This window comes from Falco cherrug, chromosome 7 (genome assembly GCF_023634085.1).
Source record: "Falco cherrug isolate bFalChe1 chromosome 7, bFalChe1.pri, whole genome shotgun sequence".
Classification (NCBI taxonomy): domain Eukaryota; kingdom Metazoa; phylum Chordata; class Aves; order Falconiformes; family Falconidae; genus Falco; species Falco cherrug.
Window position 1 is genome coordinate 51639747 of NC_073703.1, and position 17593 is coordinate 51657339.

At 43.3% G+C, this 17593-nt stretch overlaps 1 protein-coding gene and 1 long non-coding RNA gene across 4 annotated transcripts in view; one reads left to right on the top strand and one right to left on the bottom strand.

The window, feature by feature from the left end:
• Positions 1-17593, top strand: part of LOC106631301 (deubiquitinase DESI2-like) — a 57000-nt gene that overhangs the window by 5200 nt on the left and 34207 nt on the right. Inside the window, exons 1-2 of one of the 3 annotated variants that reach the window (XM_055717236.1) lie at positions 9108-9164; positions 9755-9854. The exons of 1 other annotated variant lie outside the window; for it this stretch is intronic. In XM_055717236.1, the coding sequence (XP_055573211.1) occupies positions 9798-9854 (57 nt within the window). In that variant the 5' untranslated portion in view covers positions 9108-9164; positions 9755-9797. Of the gene's footprint in view, positions 1-9107; positions 9165-9754; positions 9855-17593 lie in introns of those variants that run through there. One more of the 3 variants, XM_027808069.2, reaches the window with a different exon arrangement.
• LOC129736566 (uncharacterized) lies at positions 1199-7369 on the bottom strand. The gene is made up of 2 exons (XR_008733346.1): positions 7066-7369; positions 1199-5952 (listed from the first exon to the last, which is right to left on the bottom strand). It is a non-coding gene; the product is annotated as an uncharacterized LOC129736566 (long non-coding RNA).

Below are 17593 nucleotides of genomic sequence, written 5' to 3' on the forward strand. Positions count from 1 at the left end.
TTAAGCACTGACTAAATCACAGAATGTTTTATTATCTCTCTGGAGGAAAGAATAAGTCTAGTTACTCAGAAAAATGTCAACATGTTGATGATTACTGTTAGTAGAGGTCTCAGATGCTCTCGGCAAACTTGGAAGAGTGAGAAATCCTATTGCAGGTTGTGGCCCCATCTCTGCACTACTCATTAGTTGGTTTTGTGTTGCTGTGTGTGGAGAAGTGCAGCATCACCTGACTCTTCGGTATTCCAGGAAGCCACAAGGAGAGCAAGGGGACTTTTTTTGTCAAGTAGGTTGATAGCTGTGGAGTTTCTTGCTGTGGTGAGCTGAAGAGATGCTCTAAGTCGATAGAGCAACTTATGGTCTTGAAAGGTTAAGCATATAGAGTCACTAGGATCTCTTATTTCTTTTTCCTCCTTCATATGTTAGCCAAACTGAATGTATTTAATAAATGGAGAACAAAATGCGAAATACTGCCTTTGGGAGATTTTAATTAAATTCTGGCAACTCCTTATATATATATATATGTATATATATGTTGTTCTGAAACAAACCCATCACTTCTTAAAACTAATTAAATGAAATGTTTTGACTCTTCCTTAAAATATTTGCCAATCATCTCTGGCCAAAACTATTTGTCAAATCTGAACCATTTCAGTTCTCCAAAACATGCTATTCACTCAAATTTGCCATGTTGTTGGAAGGGCTTGATAGATGTATCATGTTCTTATTTATTCTGTGGCCACTCTCAGAGCTCATAAGGATTCCCTCTTCAATGAATAAGCCATGGCTAAGGAGGACCTTCTCTGTTTTATCTTCTTCACAGACTTGTTGTGGGGGTAAGGTCAAAGGTAAATCCTTAAATTCCTGAAGGAAAGGGGAAAAATTTGGCCTTAGAATTTTACTTTATCATTTATCCAGAAGTTTATTCATTCTGCTGTCTTCAAACCATATCAAGTACAGTGTACTGGATAACAAAACAGAATGGTGAGATAGCAGGTGCCTGGTGTCTAGTAAAGGGTTCCCCACAGCGCTATAACATGTCCTACATAAATGCTAGACTGTCGAAGTGTAGTTGAACATAATGCTAGTCACAGGTGGTAGTGTGAGAGATCAGACGGAGCTCAGATGCTTGTTTTCTGTGCCTTCCTAGAGCTTTTAGTTGGCCTTCTGTACTGCTTTTGTTTTTGTTTTGTTTTGTGGGTTGTTTTTTTTTTTTTTTGGAGGGGAGGGTGTTGGTAGACTGAATTTAGACTGTTAAAGTATGCTTGTGCTGCATAATAGGTCTGGGGTTCATAATCACTCAAGTAAAGTAATGGTCCTACTGCAAAATCTGCAACAGTAATGTCATAATATGATACAAGTTAAATGGGCCCAAAAAATTGCTGGGAAGACTCTTGGTTAGAGGCCAGAGAGACCACTGCTGTGATGAGAAAGGAGGCAGAGAAAGCTGCTTTTGCTGGATGTCAGCAAAATGTTGAGCCCAAGATACGAAAGGGCTATCTAGACTGCTTAACTTTTCTTGGATGTAACATTTTCCAGTGCAAATGCTCTGGACTCTGGAGGGGAAAAAAAAAAAGTGTTGTGGCAAATTTGATGGGAGTACATTAGAGTTTTCAATTAAATCGGGCTGAGCAGCCTGGCAGCATGTGCAGGTAAGGAAAATTAGGCTTCGTTTCTGCTTCTCTTTTCCTCCTAGACTGCATCAATTTAATTTGAGTGACAACAGGCTGACCTCAAGCAGGCCAGGCATAGAGTGGGATTGCTGCCTTGCCCTGCTTGAACTCGGGAGCAGAGGGAAAAGGAAAGCAGTCTGGTGATGCAGAGCACTGTGGTAGTCAGTTCCTGGTTCAAGCCTGTGAGAAAACGAGGAAATGCAAGAGACAAGTGATGTTTAGTTGCATCTTTAGAGAAAGGAAATCAATTGGAGGAAAAAAAGGCAAAAACCCTAATACACTAAGCTGCAGCTGAGTCTATTCCTTCAAGAAGAAGGAATCCAAATATGCCATCTGATCTAAGAAGCTGAAGAGTAAGTGACATGGCCTGGGTTAATAAGTCCAGTGATGAAGTGTGCCCATTTATGCATAATAAATAGATTTTTGTTGTCTTAGCAACAGCTTGGAGATATGTTATCCATCAGGGGAACGGTTTGTTTTGATGTTGTCAGGGTGACAAGCTGGCTACCTGTCCATGCTACTGCTGATCTTCTCTAGCACTGCAGTTCTTTAGCAGACTACTGTATGCTTATGCATGAGATGTTTTAGGAGCTATCTCTTGATGGTACATAGAGCACTGCTGTCTTCAGCTACAGTGTCCACCCCATCAGCAAGCTCATTGAACCGGTGGTCTGTTGCCCAGTGGACTGACTTGAACTGACTCATCCAGGGCAATGTGGGAGTTGTCACTTCTGCTGGTCCTGCATGGTCTAGGAAAGCTGCTCCACAACACGCACTCCTTTATATTGGCGAATATAAAAAACCTGTATGAGCGAGGAGAATCTACAAAAGCTAGCACAGCATAAAAAAAAAGTGTGAATTCTGCTTCTGGAGCAAAGTTTCACAAGTCCTGTCGTTAGCTCAGTTCCCATATCAGTGCTCTTGAGCTGGACCTGCAGGTGACAATCTGACTCTAGTGTCTCTAAAGTACTCATTTCAAGGCAGCCTGAACTCTTGCAGCGTCAGGAGTCTTATGGGCAGGATTTGAGGTGTAAACCCAGGGGTTTAAGGTAAGGTCTGCTGTAACCTAGAGATACAGAAAACTTTTGCTGCTACTGGAAGTTGTCCTTTAACCCCATACACAGGCAAAGCCACAATCCCCTGGCCTGTCTCTGAGCAAGTCTGAGAAATGATTGTTTCCTCTTGAAAGCATATGGAAGCTGGTTTCCAGTGAATTTTCTCTGTTGCTTTTTGGGATTTCCCCAAACAGCCTTTTAGAACATGACACTTCTGTCAGCAAGATTTATCCTCTGGCTCATTAGGTTGTCAAGGTTCCTAATGTCACTTGGCTGTTCTTTAAAACAAACAAACCAACCCCCAAAACAAACAAAATCCTTAGTGCTGATGAAAGCTGATGTGTTGACAATACTGGAGACTGTCGCTCACCTACCAAATAAATTTATATTGGCAGTAACAAAGCAGACCCTTCTGCCTTTTGTGCCTCATCCCTGCTTTATAGGTTGAGCTGCTCTGGTGTGGTGGCTCAGCTGGTCACCCATCTTCCTGCTGAGGCAGCCCACAGGGACCAGTTACATGTGCGGTTGGCGTGTCTGCTGGGGGGAGCTGAGCATTAGTGATAGGAACAGAGCTGCTAAGTTGGAACAGCTGTCAGATCCATTTCTAAGTGTGGTGATGGGCAGGTATATAGTTGTACATTAGTGCAATGAACTGAATCTAAATGGGTGTCCTAGGGCCGAAAACTATGTTAATGACCTGGGTTGCCCTTATTCTAATTCTCTGTTCCAGTCTCTCTTGTTCCTGTCATTATGCCAAGGTGACGTAGCTGAAGCTGGGGAGGGAGGCAGAGACCAATCAATAAATAAAATCTATATTTCTGCTGGGCAGAAAAGAAGCAAAACTCACAAGTCTGATGATTCTTTCTCTAGCAAATGGACTTAAACTGTTAGTAAACAAAATATTTCATACTATTCCTGGTAAACATTGGATGTTCTTGAGTATGAAGGATCTACAGGAGTGAAAGTAGATACCTCCTTACATCAGAGCTTTATCTAATCGGCACATGAATCTGTGAGACCTCTTATCTTGGAGCAAAATACAAGGCTACGTCCTAAGAGTGAGGAATTGTTTTAATTGGTAACTTAGTTTTTCAGCAATGAATCTCGAGGTGTCCAGAAAAGCAATGATACAGGAAGAAGAAATGCTGTGGGTTACAAATCATCTCTGATAGTTAGGAATGCTTATCTACAGAAGCAAGTGTCAGATGCTAGAAATGCTGAAGGCATTTCAGCCTGTTCAGTAAGTACCTTCATCATGTGGGTCAACAAATGGGTTTAATGCTGTGAGACTACTGATGGATCCACATCTCTGGGAGGTGAAGAACCTGGCACAGCGTAAGCTCTGTTGATAACATGGTTTGCTGAACCTTCAACCATGGATCTATTACTGTGCTTCCCATGTAGTCTTAATTAAACCCACAAGGCACTGTCAACCCTCTTGCTGCTCTCTTCAGTATCTTCTGCCAGTGATTGATTTATACTGGATACTGATGCAAGAAAAAACTTTCCTGGATGCTGATTGCTGCCTTGGGGTTTAGAGTGCATGAAGAGCCTCATGTTGCCTTCTAGAGTGAATTATAGGCTTTGCCATAGGTTAGCTTCCCCTAAATACGTGATGTTCTTCCACACATCTGTTCTTGGATTATCTGTGTGTCTTGCTCTGTTTGGGACTACTTGGAGCAGGAGATTTTATAATTGCCCTGTATTTGTCATGTCCCCCAGTTCTGGATTCTCCTGGTGAATGTGAGAAGTGACAGAAAGAGAGGACCGAGATATTAAGCATGGGACTAATCTGATAAATCACTGCCTCTGTCATTAACCTGCACTCCTGGGGCAAGAGCCTCAGCAGGCTTCCACGAGTTGCATGAGAGGCAGCCCAGGTCGTGGGTATTTCCAGGCAGGGCTGAGGGGCTTTCTCAGCAAATCACTTATTTAGATAATGGAAGGCTTCATTCAGCTGCCTAAGCACAGACATGGGGGGCCATTTTAGGATATCTGTCTGACCTCTGGCTTCCTCTCGGGAAAGGTCCCAGGTCTCTTCCCTCATGGATCCTCTTTCATAGCTATCAACTTTGTAAAGATGTCTTGAATATTTTAGGGCATTTCAGATGGCATGACATGCCCAGAGGTTCTGACTTAAGTGCTACTTTTGTGCTGGGGGAGGATCAGTAGTAGTTTTGCATTTGACTTCCACTGTCTAGTGTGCTGATGCATCTGGAGTGACAGAGACCTGGTCAAAATCCCTGAGGGACTTGAACAGAACTGCCCCTTCATGCAGGTCTACCATAGAAGCAGACAGCAGGCAACTCTGGATTTGGTTGTTCTGGGTCTCTTGTGTCAAAACATTTAGGTTTTATTTGAAATACTAATCAGAAGAGTGGATGTTTCCAGTGGATCCTAGCTGTTCCAGGAGGGTGTTCAGGCTGGAGCCAGGCTATACCGTTACTCACACATGTTCAGTGGGCCAGAGGACATGTATGTTACATGAAAGGAATCTTTTCTTTACTTTATATGAAAGAAAACCGCTTCATCATGAAGGACTGAGATGGCCTGAGTGACCAGGCTGCTTCCCTGTGAGGCAGCTGGAGGGCTAAATCCTATCTGGAGGATGAGGTGGTTAGAAAGTTGGTCTGTACCCACCTGGACAAATGTCTGAACAGAAAGCACTTGCTCCTCCTGGTAAGCAGAGGCCAACCTTGCTCTTCACTCCTCTTGTTGCTTTGCTTCCGTTCATGGTATTTTTAGCCAGATGTCGGGCTTTGCTGCCCTGACAGGATCTCTTCTGCCCTTTCCTCATTAACTGGCTACCTAACCTGGACAGTCAATTACTTGTGCAGCCTTTTTTCTGTCCCAGCACTAAGCATACACAGGCTAGTACATCTATAGAGTACCACTGTGATGGAGGCATTGTGGTAAGGTGGGAAGGCAGTGCTGGAGGTTTCCAAATCTGTGGAGGCCAGAGCTAATGATGCATGTCCTGAGCTGAAATCCACCCACCATCTGTCTCCAGTTCTAACATTCACTGTTCCTGATTGCAGTGCCTTTTGCCATGCCCTTGTTCACTCTTAATTTTTATAGCTGCTCATTACCCAAGACAACTGACTATCTTCTCTTTGGCAGTTCCTTGGGATGTGGAATAGACATATTTTCTGCTGCTGGAGCACTGTGCCTTGTGTGCTTGCTGCTGCAAGGATATTGGGGGCCAGTGCATTGAGGAATAGGTTGTACTGAAATGAAACAGAACAGATTAATTCCAGCATAAGCCAATAAGAAACAGGGACAAGCTAAATGGGTTTGTTTCAAGCTCACGTATTCTTGGGACCAGAAGAAAGGAAGTATTACAAATCCCTTTTTTTCCCTTATGGGTCTCATAATATAAGCAAAAAAGCTGTGACTTCTGCGGAGCAGAAGCCTCCTGAAGGATAAACAAATGCAAACCACACGGATCCATGAAAATTTCAGTTGTTTTTATTGTCTAGATCAAATTCTATCTGCTCCCATGGGCAGAGTGCTGCTGGCAGGGGACATTGCAGCATGGTAGCCAGAGGCCTTGCCAAAGCCAGGCAAGCAGGCAGGACGCCCTGGGGGGTAAGGGAGGACAGAAAGGTGTTCATCCCAGCACCCCGTTAATTGGATTGGTCATACATCCCCCTGACTGCTGAGCTACTCTTCTGACCCTTGTATTCTGGCAGAGCTATTGGGAGGGAACACTTCATCTGAGAGCTGGATCAGGGGCAAGAGAAAAAGGGGGATGGGGAGGGAGAGACTCCTTGTACTTCTCTCACAGTCTTCAGCCCCACAGGATCAACCAGAACTTGAACTTCTTCAACACTCTTTAAAACACCCTCTACTTCTCAGAGAAAGGCAAGGAATTGGGCAGCACGCTGGAGTAAAAATGTCATTCTATCTTTCAAATCCACCTCTGCAGTAAAGTTATGCTAGGAGGCTCACACGTCCATCTGTGGCTTTTTAGGCACTGTTTGTAATATGGCATGTTATTGAAATGCTTCAAGGATTCCCTTTGTAATGTGTAATTACTCTGAGAGACACAGTTCAGCGCCTATTGCAGCTGCTGTTTTGGATAATTTTGATACAGTTAAAGCTGTTGCTGGATCAAATGAATTTATGCAGATGGAGATTTTAAAGTTAGCATAAAGAACAATTTAATAGTCTAACATCAGGTGCTTAAAAATCCTGTACTTGGTACCTCTGAACTTGAATTCTACTTTGCATACCCACAGGACTTTGAAGCATTTTTCCAGCTGTCTGTTACCTCTCCTGAGGTCTCAGAGGTGTCTCATTAAAGCTGATGTTAAAGCCTATTGAATACATGAACATACCTTCTAATGATGCCTCTCATTTAGGTGAGTTGTCACCAGGAATTGGCAGGGATTGCTGCTGCTCTGGTCCCCTGGTGGTTAATATGGTGAAAGCCACCTGGAGAAGTGCAGGATGATACCTTCTGTGCTGGGAGACAAAAGGCAAACTGTCTTGAAAAGGCTGCTGTCTTCCAGGGGCACACCAACCTTGTCACCTTCTCACCCTTACCAGCTCCCCTCCTTCTGTCCTGCAAAATGCAGCCTCAGCTCCCAGAGCTTGCAGATGGGAGGCATCTGTCCTTGGGCTCTCAGTGTTTCCAGCCAGTTAATTATTAATCATCACAATATCCCTTATGTCAAGCATCTGAACTGCCCGTGAAGCATGGAGAACTGCTCTATCACTAGAGTCAGAAAGCTTTTAGTGCCCTGCCACTCATTATTTGTAAAGTTGTTGTTCTGTCAAAGACCTTAAGCATCCAGAAGTGATAGTTACTTCATCTGAGCCCCACACCAGATGAGCTGGTGCTAGCAGGGGCAATAAGAATGTGGACTGGGAAACCAGAAGAGAAAGTTAAGCTTGTATCATGGATCCTGCAACAGAACTGGTGCTGTACCATTGGATATGTTTAGAAGCATAATGCTACTGCAATATAGGTATATTGCCATAATGAACACCTACTAGGAAAAACACCTAAGTATTTAGCTCCCTTGAAAGCCACCTGGGGGGGCTCTTAAATCCCGGAGGGCATAATAAATTTTCTGTGACTGTTGGCTGGCTAGCTGTTTTGCCTCTTTGGGATGCTGCTGCTAACCATTACTCTAGAAACAGACATACACATGAGTCTCTGTGGGGCTCTAGGGCTTGCCTGCTCTCTGTATTCAACTTGTATGCTACTCCAAAAGAGCGAGACTGAGCAGAGACAGACCAGAGACTAGGAATGAAAGAAGAAAATCACTCTGCTTGTATCAAGGCACAACTTTCTTTTGGGAGTATTCAGGCATGAGAACCTGACCCCCGGCTCCTTCTAGCTGGGACTAGTCTAGTGGAAATGGAATGGCACTGACACTTTATTTCTGGCTTATTTTTGATAACGTACATTGAAGCAGATATGAAGCTAAACCAAAATCCTGGCTACTTTCCATTCAACTGTAGGGCAGTTTTCACAAGGAATAAATTTTTCTTCTATCTGCAGAAGAAGCATTTTAAATAATGTCATAATCTTAGGATCACCCAAATAAAAAGAGAGGTCCTGAAGTCTCTCTTAGTAATGTGGCACAAGATCCCCTCGCTGAACAATCTCACAAAGCCTACAGCTGGCACTTGTCACAGTGGTAGCTCTCACTAAACACTGCCAGCCTCTGTGCCCTTTGCAAAAGTTTTCTGGAGTACTCCAAAGGCTCTCTTCAGTGGGAGCATGTTGCTAATAAGTTGTTGAATCTGACAACTGGAGGCAGTATTACGCTTTCCTGCCGCTGTTTAAAATACTACTACTGGAAGCCTTAGGTGATGCAGGTAAGTGAACCCATTAAAACAGGATCATACACATGGCTTAAACTGTGTTCTCTAGGGTCCCTGTGACATAGTTAGGCCCTCAGGTACTTCTGTGTTCTCATCTACCCTTCCTCCTATCCCAGGATGCCTTCATGCATTCATGCAGAGTGAAAGAAATGCTGGTGGGTCTCACAGGATGCTTTTTTGTGTCAGCAAATTGATGATAGATTGTCACTAATTAGCACAGCTAGGGTCAAGCTCGCTCTTATTTCATTCTCTACTAAGATAGCATGATTGAGACCAACTCTTATTTACATGTAATAATAGACGGGAGATGGGGTTTTTTCTTCCTTTCAGCTCAAACATAACATCGTGTTCAATGATACCACAATGTTTTGTGAAAAGTACAAGTGCTTTGAACATGTGGGAATCAAAAAGCTCTAAACAGATTGTGTAATGCTGCCAACAAAGCATGTCCTTGGACCCTAGCCGAGAACAACCAAACCTTCATTTTGAGTAAAGCACTGGATGTTGAGAAAGACAAATACCAAAGCTTTAGTCCTAGTTGCCATCCCAAGTGCACTTCTAGCAATTCATGTAAATCTCTTTGCCTTGGGCTGTCCCCCCTGTAAGAAGGGAAAGAGTGTTCTTGTTGGGGTGGGAGGAGATGTTTGTGGGATGCTTGGGAGGTTAAAACCCTAACCGCTTTTTGGCATCTGAGGTGTAACTGCCTGGGTTGATGTGACTCCCATAGGCATTTGAGGCAGCAGCAGGGTTTCTGGGCGCTGGGCTGAGGGGTGTCCTGCTGGCAGCACCTGCCTGACCTGTGCCCGGGGTGAGCACATGTCCCATTGCAGCCTCACCCCTTCTGCCTCAGCTGTCCCTGGCTTTCCTGTCAGTCAGGAGGTGGTGGACCCCCTCCTTTCTCCACCAGAGCCTGCCTGGGGAGGGTGCGATGGTTCTGCAAACAGCCCCCACACCTGCTCCTGGCCTCGGCTTTTGCTGCCCTTTGACCGCATGTAGCAGATGAAGTATTTAAAGCAGCTGCTATTTCTGTCACTAGCACCCAGACTTCCTAGGAGAAAACTGCTGGCTTTGTGACAGCTGAAATCTGATTCAGAGGAAGCTTTTACTGCAGCATGTACAAAAGCAAGGGGAGAGTGAAGAAAGGGGGAGGGGAAAACAGCACTCAATTTGCTATTCATTTAATTCTGTCAGGAAGGCCCAAGCAACTCGAGATGACGGCGTGCAAATTGCAGACATGCATGTTGCAGCGTGGTGGATATTGTTCAAGGGATTGAGGATGCAGAAACAGTGGGTAAGAAAACAACGCGGCACGAGGGGGCTGTGTGCTGTGCTTCTTGCCAGGCTACGTTAGCTTCCACCAAGCAGTTCTGTGCTCTGGAGCCGGCTGATGGTACTTGCCAGTTTAATGCAGAGGTGACTATCTCAATGTTGTGCTGCCATGGCAGGTGCTGGAACAGGAGGATGCCCAAAAGGTCTGCTTAGCCTTTTCCACTCCAGCGCATGATCCTTTCTCAGCCTTCACTAGGATTTCTCTGGAGAAGGAAAAGGCTGTTGTTCCCACTGTGCAGCTGAGGCTGCATGCTGGCATGCAGAGAGGCTGGCTCATCTGATTCTAGGACACAAGGGAATGTAATGAAGCTGTGTCAGGGGAAGTTCAGATTGGACATTAGGAAAAAGTTCTTCACTGAGAGGGTGGTTGGTCACTGGAACAGGCTCCCCAGGGAAGTGGTCATGGCCTGTCGGAGTTCGAGTGTCTGAACAATGCTCTTAGTCATTATGGTTTAATTTTAGGTAGTCCTGTGAGCAGCAGGCAGTTGGGCTTGATGATCCTTATAGGTCCCTTCCAAATACTGATATTGAGATATTCTATGACTAGGTGCCTTGTTGCTGTGCTGTCTCTTAGGTTTTGATGTGGAGTTATGTTTGTTATTCCTCTTCTCCAGCTGTGGCTGCTGAAAATGCTCTGATTTCTTTTTAAGGACTGTGGTATCTTTTTCAAAGCAAAGAGTTTTATTGAGGCTTCCCAATTTACCTGTGCTCCCCTTTGATGGAGTTCATATAGCTTCCAGCACTGGAGGGAACTGTGGGTCAGAAGAACTCTTTCAGTGCTCGGTCTTTTTAAAGTCCAGGTGCAGGCTTTCTGTTGCTATCACGATTTCCAATTTGAAAGAAAGCTCCTAGGATTTCTTGTCATATTGTGGCGCCAACAGGATCAGAGATGGTTCTTCCCAAACCAATTAATTTACAGAGCAGCTTTGGTAATATAATTCAAAAGGCTTTCTGCAAAGATGTCACTTAGTAAACAGGGGTAGATGACCTAGAGCATGGAAGATTAATACCCCTCATGTTTCCCATGACCTAGTACGAGCCTTGGACTGAGGTGGGAAGAGGTAAGGAGAAACAGTCCTAGTTCTGCTCAGTGACTTGACGACAGGATTGCATGTATGTTAATCTACCAGAATTTATCCTCTGCTTTAGAAATTAAAATTATTGCTCTGGACTAGCCTGAAAGCTTTATTCTAGCTAGTTTACTTAGGTTCTGGTTTAATTTGATGGCCAGTAGATTTGAAAATCTTCTTGTGTTTTACTTGGGACTTGTCAAAATAAAGTGCTACCTAAGATTTTGGGGGGATAGGAACACCGTTACGTTACACACTAGGGTTACAGGAGGTGATGTGGTTAAACACAGCATGCACATATGTGCTCTGGGGACAGCTTGACAGACTGCAGGCTTTTGGAAAGAACTAGTCTAGCAAAGGAGGGGGGGAAGCATCTGTCAGTAAATAGATGGATAAAGATGCTCTGTGCTGCTTTTAAGAAGCACCAATCATCTTTATAACTTTGACAGGTGGTAGTAGGGCAGGAGGGGAGGAAGAGAATTGTGTGGGTGGTAAAGAAATTAATCCTAATGAATTGGAAGAGTAAATCCACAGCAGGCAGAAAGCTTCAGATTTCTGCCCTGCTGGATATGGATAAATGCAAGAGAATCCCTTTTGCACGCAAGAGCTAATTGGGTAATTACAATGGAATCTCAAAACCTTTGCTTAAACTGTATCCTGACTATCAAAGCGTGAAGCAGATTCTCTTCCAGTGGTTTGAAAGGCTTGCCCAGCATCTTTCAAGTGGGTGTTTGAAATAGCTTCCCTTTTTATTTTGCTGCCTTTTCTGGGAAATAAAACCTCTGTTACTTTATTATTACTTTTTTTTCAAATCACTGTGCTATAATGGGAGAACTAATTTCCAAGGCTTCCTTTCAATGTTTTCATTCTTCACACAGAAGAACACACAAACATAAGAATGGCCAAACTGGCTCAGACCAAGGGTCCAAGTCCAACAGTCCAATATCTCATCCCATATTATTATTCTTTTCTCAATGCCTGTTTGTGGCCACTATGGGAGACGGAGCACCATGAACATGTATGACACTTCCCTCTAACACTTCCACAGCTTCCAAACAGTTTCAGCTCTGGAGCTTCTCTGGGCTTGACCTCTCTTTGCTAATCCTCAATGGCCCATTCTTTTATTCAGTTCTAAACCAATGTAACCTTTTGTATCAACATCCCTTGCCAGGGAGTTTGCAGGTCTACTACCTAGTGGTGAAAAGCCAAGGGGTTTTTTTCCTCTCCTTTTTTTTATTTTTGTATAGGTTTTCTATCGGACAGAATAGAATCATAGAATCATTTAGGTTGGAAAAGACCTTTAAGATCATCAAGTCCAACCGTTTACCCAGGACTGCCAAGTGCACCACTAAACCATGTCCCTAAGCACCAATAGTCAATTCCTACCTACTCTTCTCATACCACCTGAAGAACCCCACCATATCTCTTTGTTTTGTGACTAGTTGCATCTTTAAAGACATTTTCTGAAGTATGTAATCAAAAACATTTTTTGAATGTTAACTATGCCAATGAGATCACCAATTTCTCCAAAGAATACCAAGAAATGGGTGTCACAGGACCTCACAGAAGTCATGTTGACCCTTGCCCAAAAGATCATATTTATTGTCCGTTAATGCTATGTTTTGTTATTGCTTCTCCTGATTAACCTAGTCTAGATGCCAGGCTTGAAGACTTGTAATTCCTTGGCCCACGTGTGGACCTCAGTTTGGAGATCAGCATCACAGTTGCTACCTTCTGGCGCTCAGGTCCCAGAGACTTTTTACGTGAGAGGCCTGCCCAAGATTATTAGTAATTTAGCTATTCTGTCCCTGTGATTCCTCTGTTACTCTTGGGTAAGTGTTGTTCTGCCCCTGGGATCCTCCAGGGCCAATTCTGTCTGTCTGTATCCTACAGTCATCCACGTCAACTTCAAATGGAGCCTCTTCTGATTTCCTCATTCTTCCTACTCCTTCTACAAAAATAAAAGTGGGAAGTTCAGGCAGGGGAATCTCGCCAGTTTTCTTTTGGTGGAAACAGGAAAGCTCTGATGCAAAGATTTAATTTATTTTCTCTGAAACAGCTTTGCTATCACTTGGCCCTACAGACTTTTCTTTTCTGACATGTTGGAGGAAGGATTGAAGAAATAGCTAAACATTACTGGAAAGGCTATCATTTTTTTTAGGTCTATCTAGAAGCTAAAAGTAACAGTGTTTTCATCCGGTTTTGAAAGCACAGGGTCCTGAGACAATTTAGGTGAGGAATGATTAGTAACAGTGCTCTCTTCTGGATACCTTGGGGTCTTCCCACCCCTAATTGGTGGGTTCGTGTTGTCTAAATCTTTTATGCGACTTTGCTTGAACTAAGGCTAGAGTGCTACAACGCCAAACAGTTCTACACTCTGAAGAAAACAGAGCGTCTGGGTGCTTCCAAAAGCCTGGGTGTTCTTAAGGCTTTACAACCCAAGACTGATTCCTGTTTACTTCTACCATCTTCCAAAGGCTTACTTGTGACACGAAGCATGTTATTCTCCATCCCGTCTTTCCGCTGAACGTAGTTGGTATTCCTTCTCTTGGAGGGAGTGTTTTTCTTTAGAACTGGCATCAACACAACGATTCAGCATCAAGCTGGTCTTGCTCACATCCATTGTGTATTGCCATCTGATCAAACAGATGAAAAAGAGCCTGTGCCTTGCTAGGACTGAGTTGGAAGGGAAAGCAAAGAAGGTATTTATGAGCATGGATGCACAAACCCCATTGGTATTAGTGTTCAAGTGAGGTAGAAACCATGGCTACATCATTACACAAAATAGAAGCAAAGCTCATGTCACAGTGTGTGGGGGTTTTAATGGAGAAAGGAAAAAGATGCATTGGTGGCTAGTACTTATCCAACACTGGTTTCATGTTTGGTTACCTGGAAGGTGCTGCTGCTGAAGGGTATCAAACCAAGTTGTGTATTTACTGTCATTGTTCACAGTGTACAAATGCCCCTTGGAGAATAAAGTAAGCTGGGAGAGAGTTAAAAAGTTGGCATCTTCTGTAATTTACTTTCTGAAGGAGGCTGTCCTCTGAACAGGCTAACTATTGTCACAGAAAGCATAGGCATTTCTAGGGATTCAGTAGCATCCCTTTGCAAGTGGCAATGTTCTGGAAAAGGATGGTTAGAGAAAATTGTTCCCATAAGGAGACTTGCTAAGGATGTATCTATAGTGCTGAACCTTTGGTGCAATACTGGGCTTGCTTCTGGGCTCGATTACTAAAATGGCATATGTGAAAGGTGACTGATGGTCAGTCTATCCATGGCTGGCTTCGTACACACTCTTGGGTACATTTGCTCATTGCTAGCAGCACACCTCATGTAAACCAGAATGTTAAAATGCTGCTGTTCTCTAAGACTTCATTGTATACATACAGACTGTATTTATGTTTGCACATGTGGCGCATGAGCAAATATATCCTATTTGCTTGTGGAAGTTTTATCTATGTTCTGTGGAATGAGGTAATGCTTTCCTGCTTACAGCATGCTGGTGTTTGCCTTGTTCTGCTGTTAATGAATTATTTGTGGTACCAACTATGAGCCTCAGCTGTGAACTGGGATTCCACCATATTTCATGAAGACACGGTATAAATGGCAACAAGAGAGAGAGTCCTGGCTCCACAGAGATGACGAGTTACTTTTCATCTGGATCTGATAAGATGCATGCACACAGCGGTTGGTTTATTAACTCCATCTGGCAAACCTAACCCCTTCCAAGATGAAATCTCCCACTGATGAGACATTCCTTTAGTCAAAATGCCCAGTCAAATACAAATTTGTTCCCTCTATGAATTTTTATACTGACTAATTTTTTTTAATCCCTTTCTGTTGTTTTCCAGTAAGAGAGTCTGAGCGAGATTTTTGAGGTGTTAAAGGGAAGCACAGTACAATGAATTATATAAATGCTACTGAACTTGTACTTCATAGAGCAAACAAAAGTTTCACATTAAGATGAAATATATCAAGCTGGGCTGCTGATCTTAGCTGTTCGATTAATCTGTTTACCTCTTGCATGCATCCATCTAACTTGGGAGAAGGCAGATATATCGAGTGGGAGCTGAATGGTCTCAGACCTCTGCATTCATCACTTGCATGACTTTCATTGGTGGAGTGTTGAGATACTTTCCTGTTATATAGGGACAGAAATCTGTCTTTTATCTTGGTCTGCAGGATAATTAGCTTAATTTATAGGTTTATGACCATTTGTATTCCCTAGTTTGCATGAATGAACTTAAAGATACACAGCTCAGGAAAACTGAGATCCACATCTGTTGTACAACACCTTTCATGTGTTGTGGGAGTTGTGTCTGTATCTAAGCTGAGCCCAATTGTATGGAGTTCTGGTTTTGTTCTCCTTCCCTACAGATCAGCCTGGAAAGAATGTGGTCACTTTCTCTGGGATGCATTTTTGGGTGAATATGGAATATGACTTATCTGTGTAGTGTCCCATTAAGAGTACAGGCTCTTATTTTTGGTACTAATCAAAATGAGGGTGTGGTTGGAGTGTTCTTCTTCAGCACTAGAAACAAGTTACAACCTGCTTTTGAGAAAGGTGGTGGGCCATTGCCAGCTAGGGCTGAATGAGGCCTTGGTTTCCTACAATAGCTATCTGCGTACCTAGAACGTTCTTGCAAGGGCCAGACTAGGAGGATAGTTTAATCTGAGAGCAGATGTCTTTGATATTAGAGGATGTTGTGAGCCAGGTGAGATATTTACAGTGCTTACTACTTTCTCCTACATTCACCTGGCCACAGTTCAGGTTAGATGTCTATTCTGTGTGCAGGAGATTTTTTTGGCGGGTCTCTGAGGGATCTGGCAGACAATACCATTTGCATGCCATGGTACAAATATACAACCATTTATCTTTCCACTAAAATAAATAGGAGCCAGGATATAGTTGCAGTATCTAACAGATTATGTTTTTATACAAATAAATACAAATGGTGGGGATGAAGGCGAAGGAATATTGCCAGTGAAACCTGCTACATAAGGCAAATTCTCCTCCTTGATCTTACTGAAGTATTTCCTTATCTTCCCTCTTCCCCTTCAATCCCTGATCTCACTGGGTATGTTTCAGATGTGGAGATACCATTAAGATGCATGTCCATGAAGAAACCAGTTGGCTGAATCACTAGGGTCATTTCAGGTCTGTCTCTAGATGTATGCAACACACAGTGGACTAGCACAGAAGATTTGCTTTAGCACAGGTGTAAAATTATTACTGTGCTCAGCAGAAGGGAAATATTTAGGGCAGCCCGAATGCTAGTCCGACACATGCTGTGCTGTTTAGGAGGTGGAGGCAGGGAGAAGAAAGAAAGAATAACTTAAGTGTTTTCCAAAGAAGCTGTACTGGCATGTCTGTGCCTCTCCCTGTGCAAGGGGGTGTGTGACTCTTGAGAGAAGCAAGCACGGAGGCTGTCCCTTTGAAGGAACAAACACCCACATTTTAATCTGAAATGTTTTTCACCCAAAACAGTATCTTCATAGTACTGAATGCTGATGATTTGTTGCCAGGCACTGCTGCTAACCGTCATCTCTGTCTTTCAGCAAGGAATGGCTATTAAATGGTGTTGCTGAGCTGCATGTCCAATGCTGCTCATTAAATAAAGGCAGTGGGAATCCTTGCGGGGGTGGGGAGGAGAAAAATAATCTCCTGTAACCCCCCGAAAATCCAGAACAGAGCACATGACATCAGAGTCATTAGGATACTCCTACAGCTTTTTATTTTTTTTCCCAGCCGTCATGGCATGCTGTACATATTAATCATTCTGTTATATCTTCATATGGGGGGGCAAAAGTACCCTTAAAGCAGTTTGTCAGCATCCACTAGCTAAATGCCAGCAATCAGAAATGATTACTCATTTCCAAAACTGAGTGGTTAGTGTCTTTGGTCACTTTAAACAGTGCTAAAATCACTCAGCATAGAAGCCCTTGGGCCATGAGTTATAAACAAATTTCTATCTGAGCTTCCCTAGTCACTGGTTGTATATCAGTTTTGTGCTTTGTAGAAGATAATTATCCAGCAACCCTGTTTGGCATTGGGCTAGGTTGTACACAGTTCCCTAGTTCCCTTCTCAAGGAAATATTCCTTGCTCTACTAATTTTTTTTTCTTCATTTTTTTTCCCTTCAGACCAGCAGAAACAGGGTTTTGGGGGTAATGTGTATTTGAATCTCATTGGTACAACAGCATTTTATCATTGTTATGTTCAGGTTCCTTGCTTTCTTTTTAATCCCTTAAATTCTAATCGGGAGACATCACTGCAATGCGATTCTTTGGTAATTGTGCTGGAACAGCAGAGACAGAGTGTATGACTATGGCAAAAAGGCACCTATATCCTTTTTCTTGTAGGAAAAAATAATGCAGAGAGATGAGACGCTGTATGAAATTGGCACTGTATTTGAAGAGTTTTGTTCAAGACAAGACAAAGCACTCTAGGGAAACAGGACAAGTCACTAGCTGTAGGAATCCATATTTCCCAGTATTTTTCTAAGCTAAGCTGGTTAGGCACACTGCCAGTCAGGCATGACCCCTGGGACCTCTCCAGGCAAAAAAAAAAATAAAAATCTCAGCTCACATTGTGAAAGGGTTTTCCCCATCCATGCTGGTGAAGAGATTCC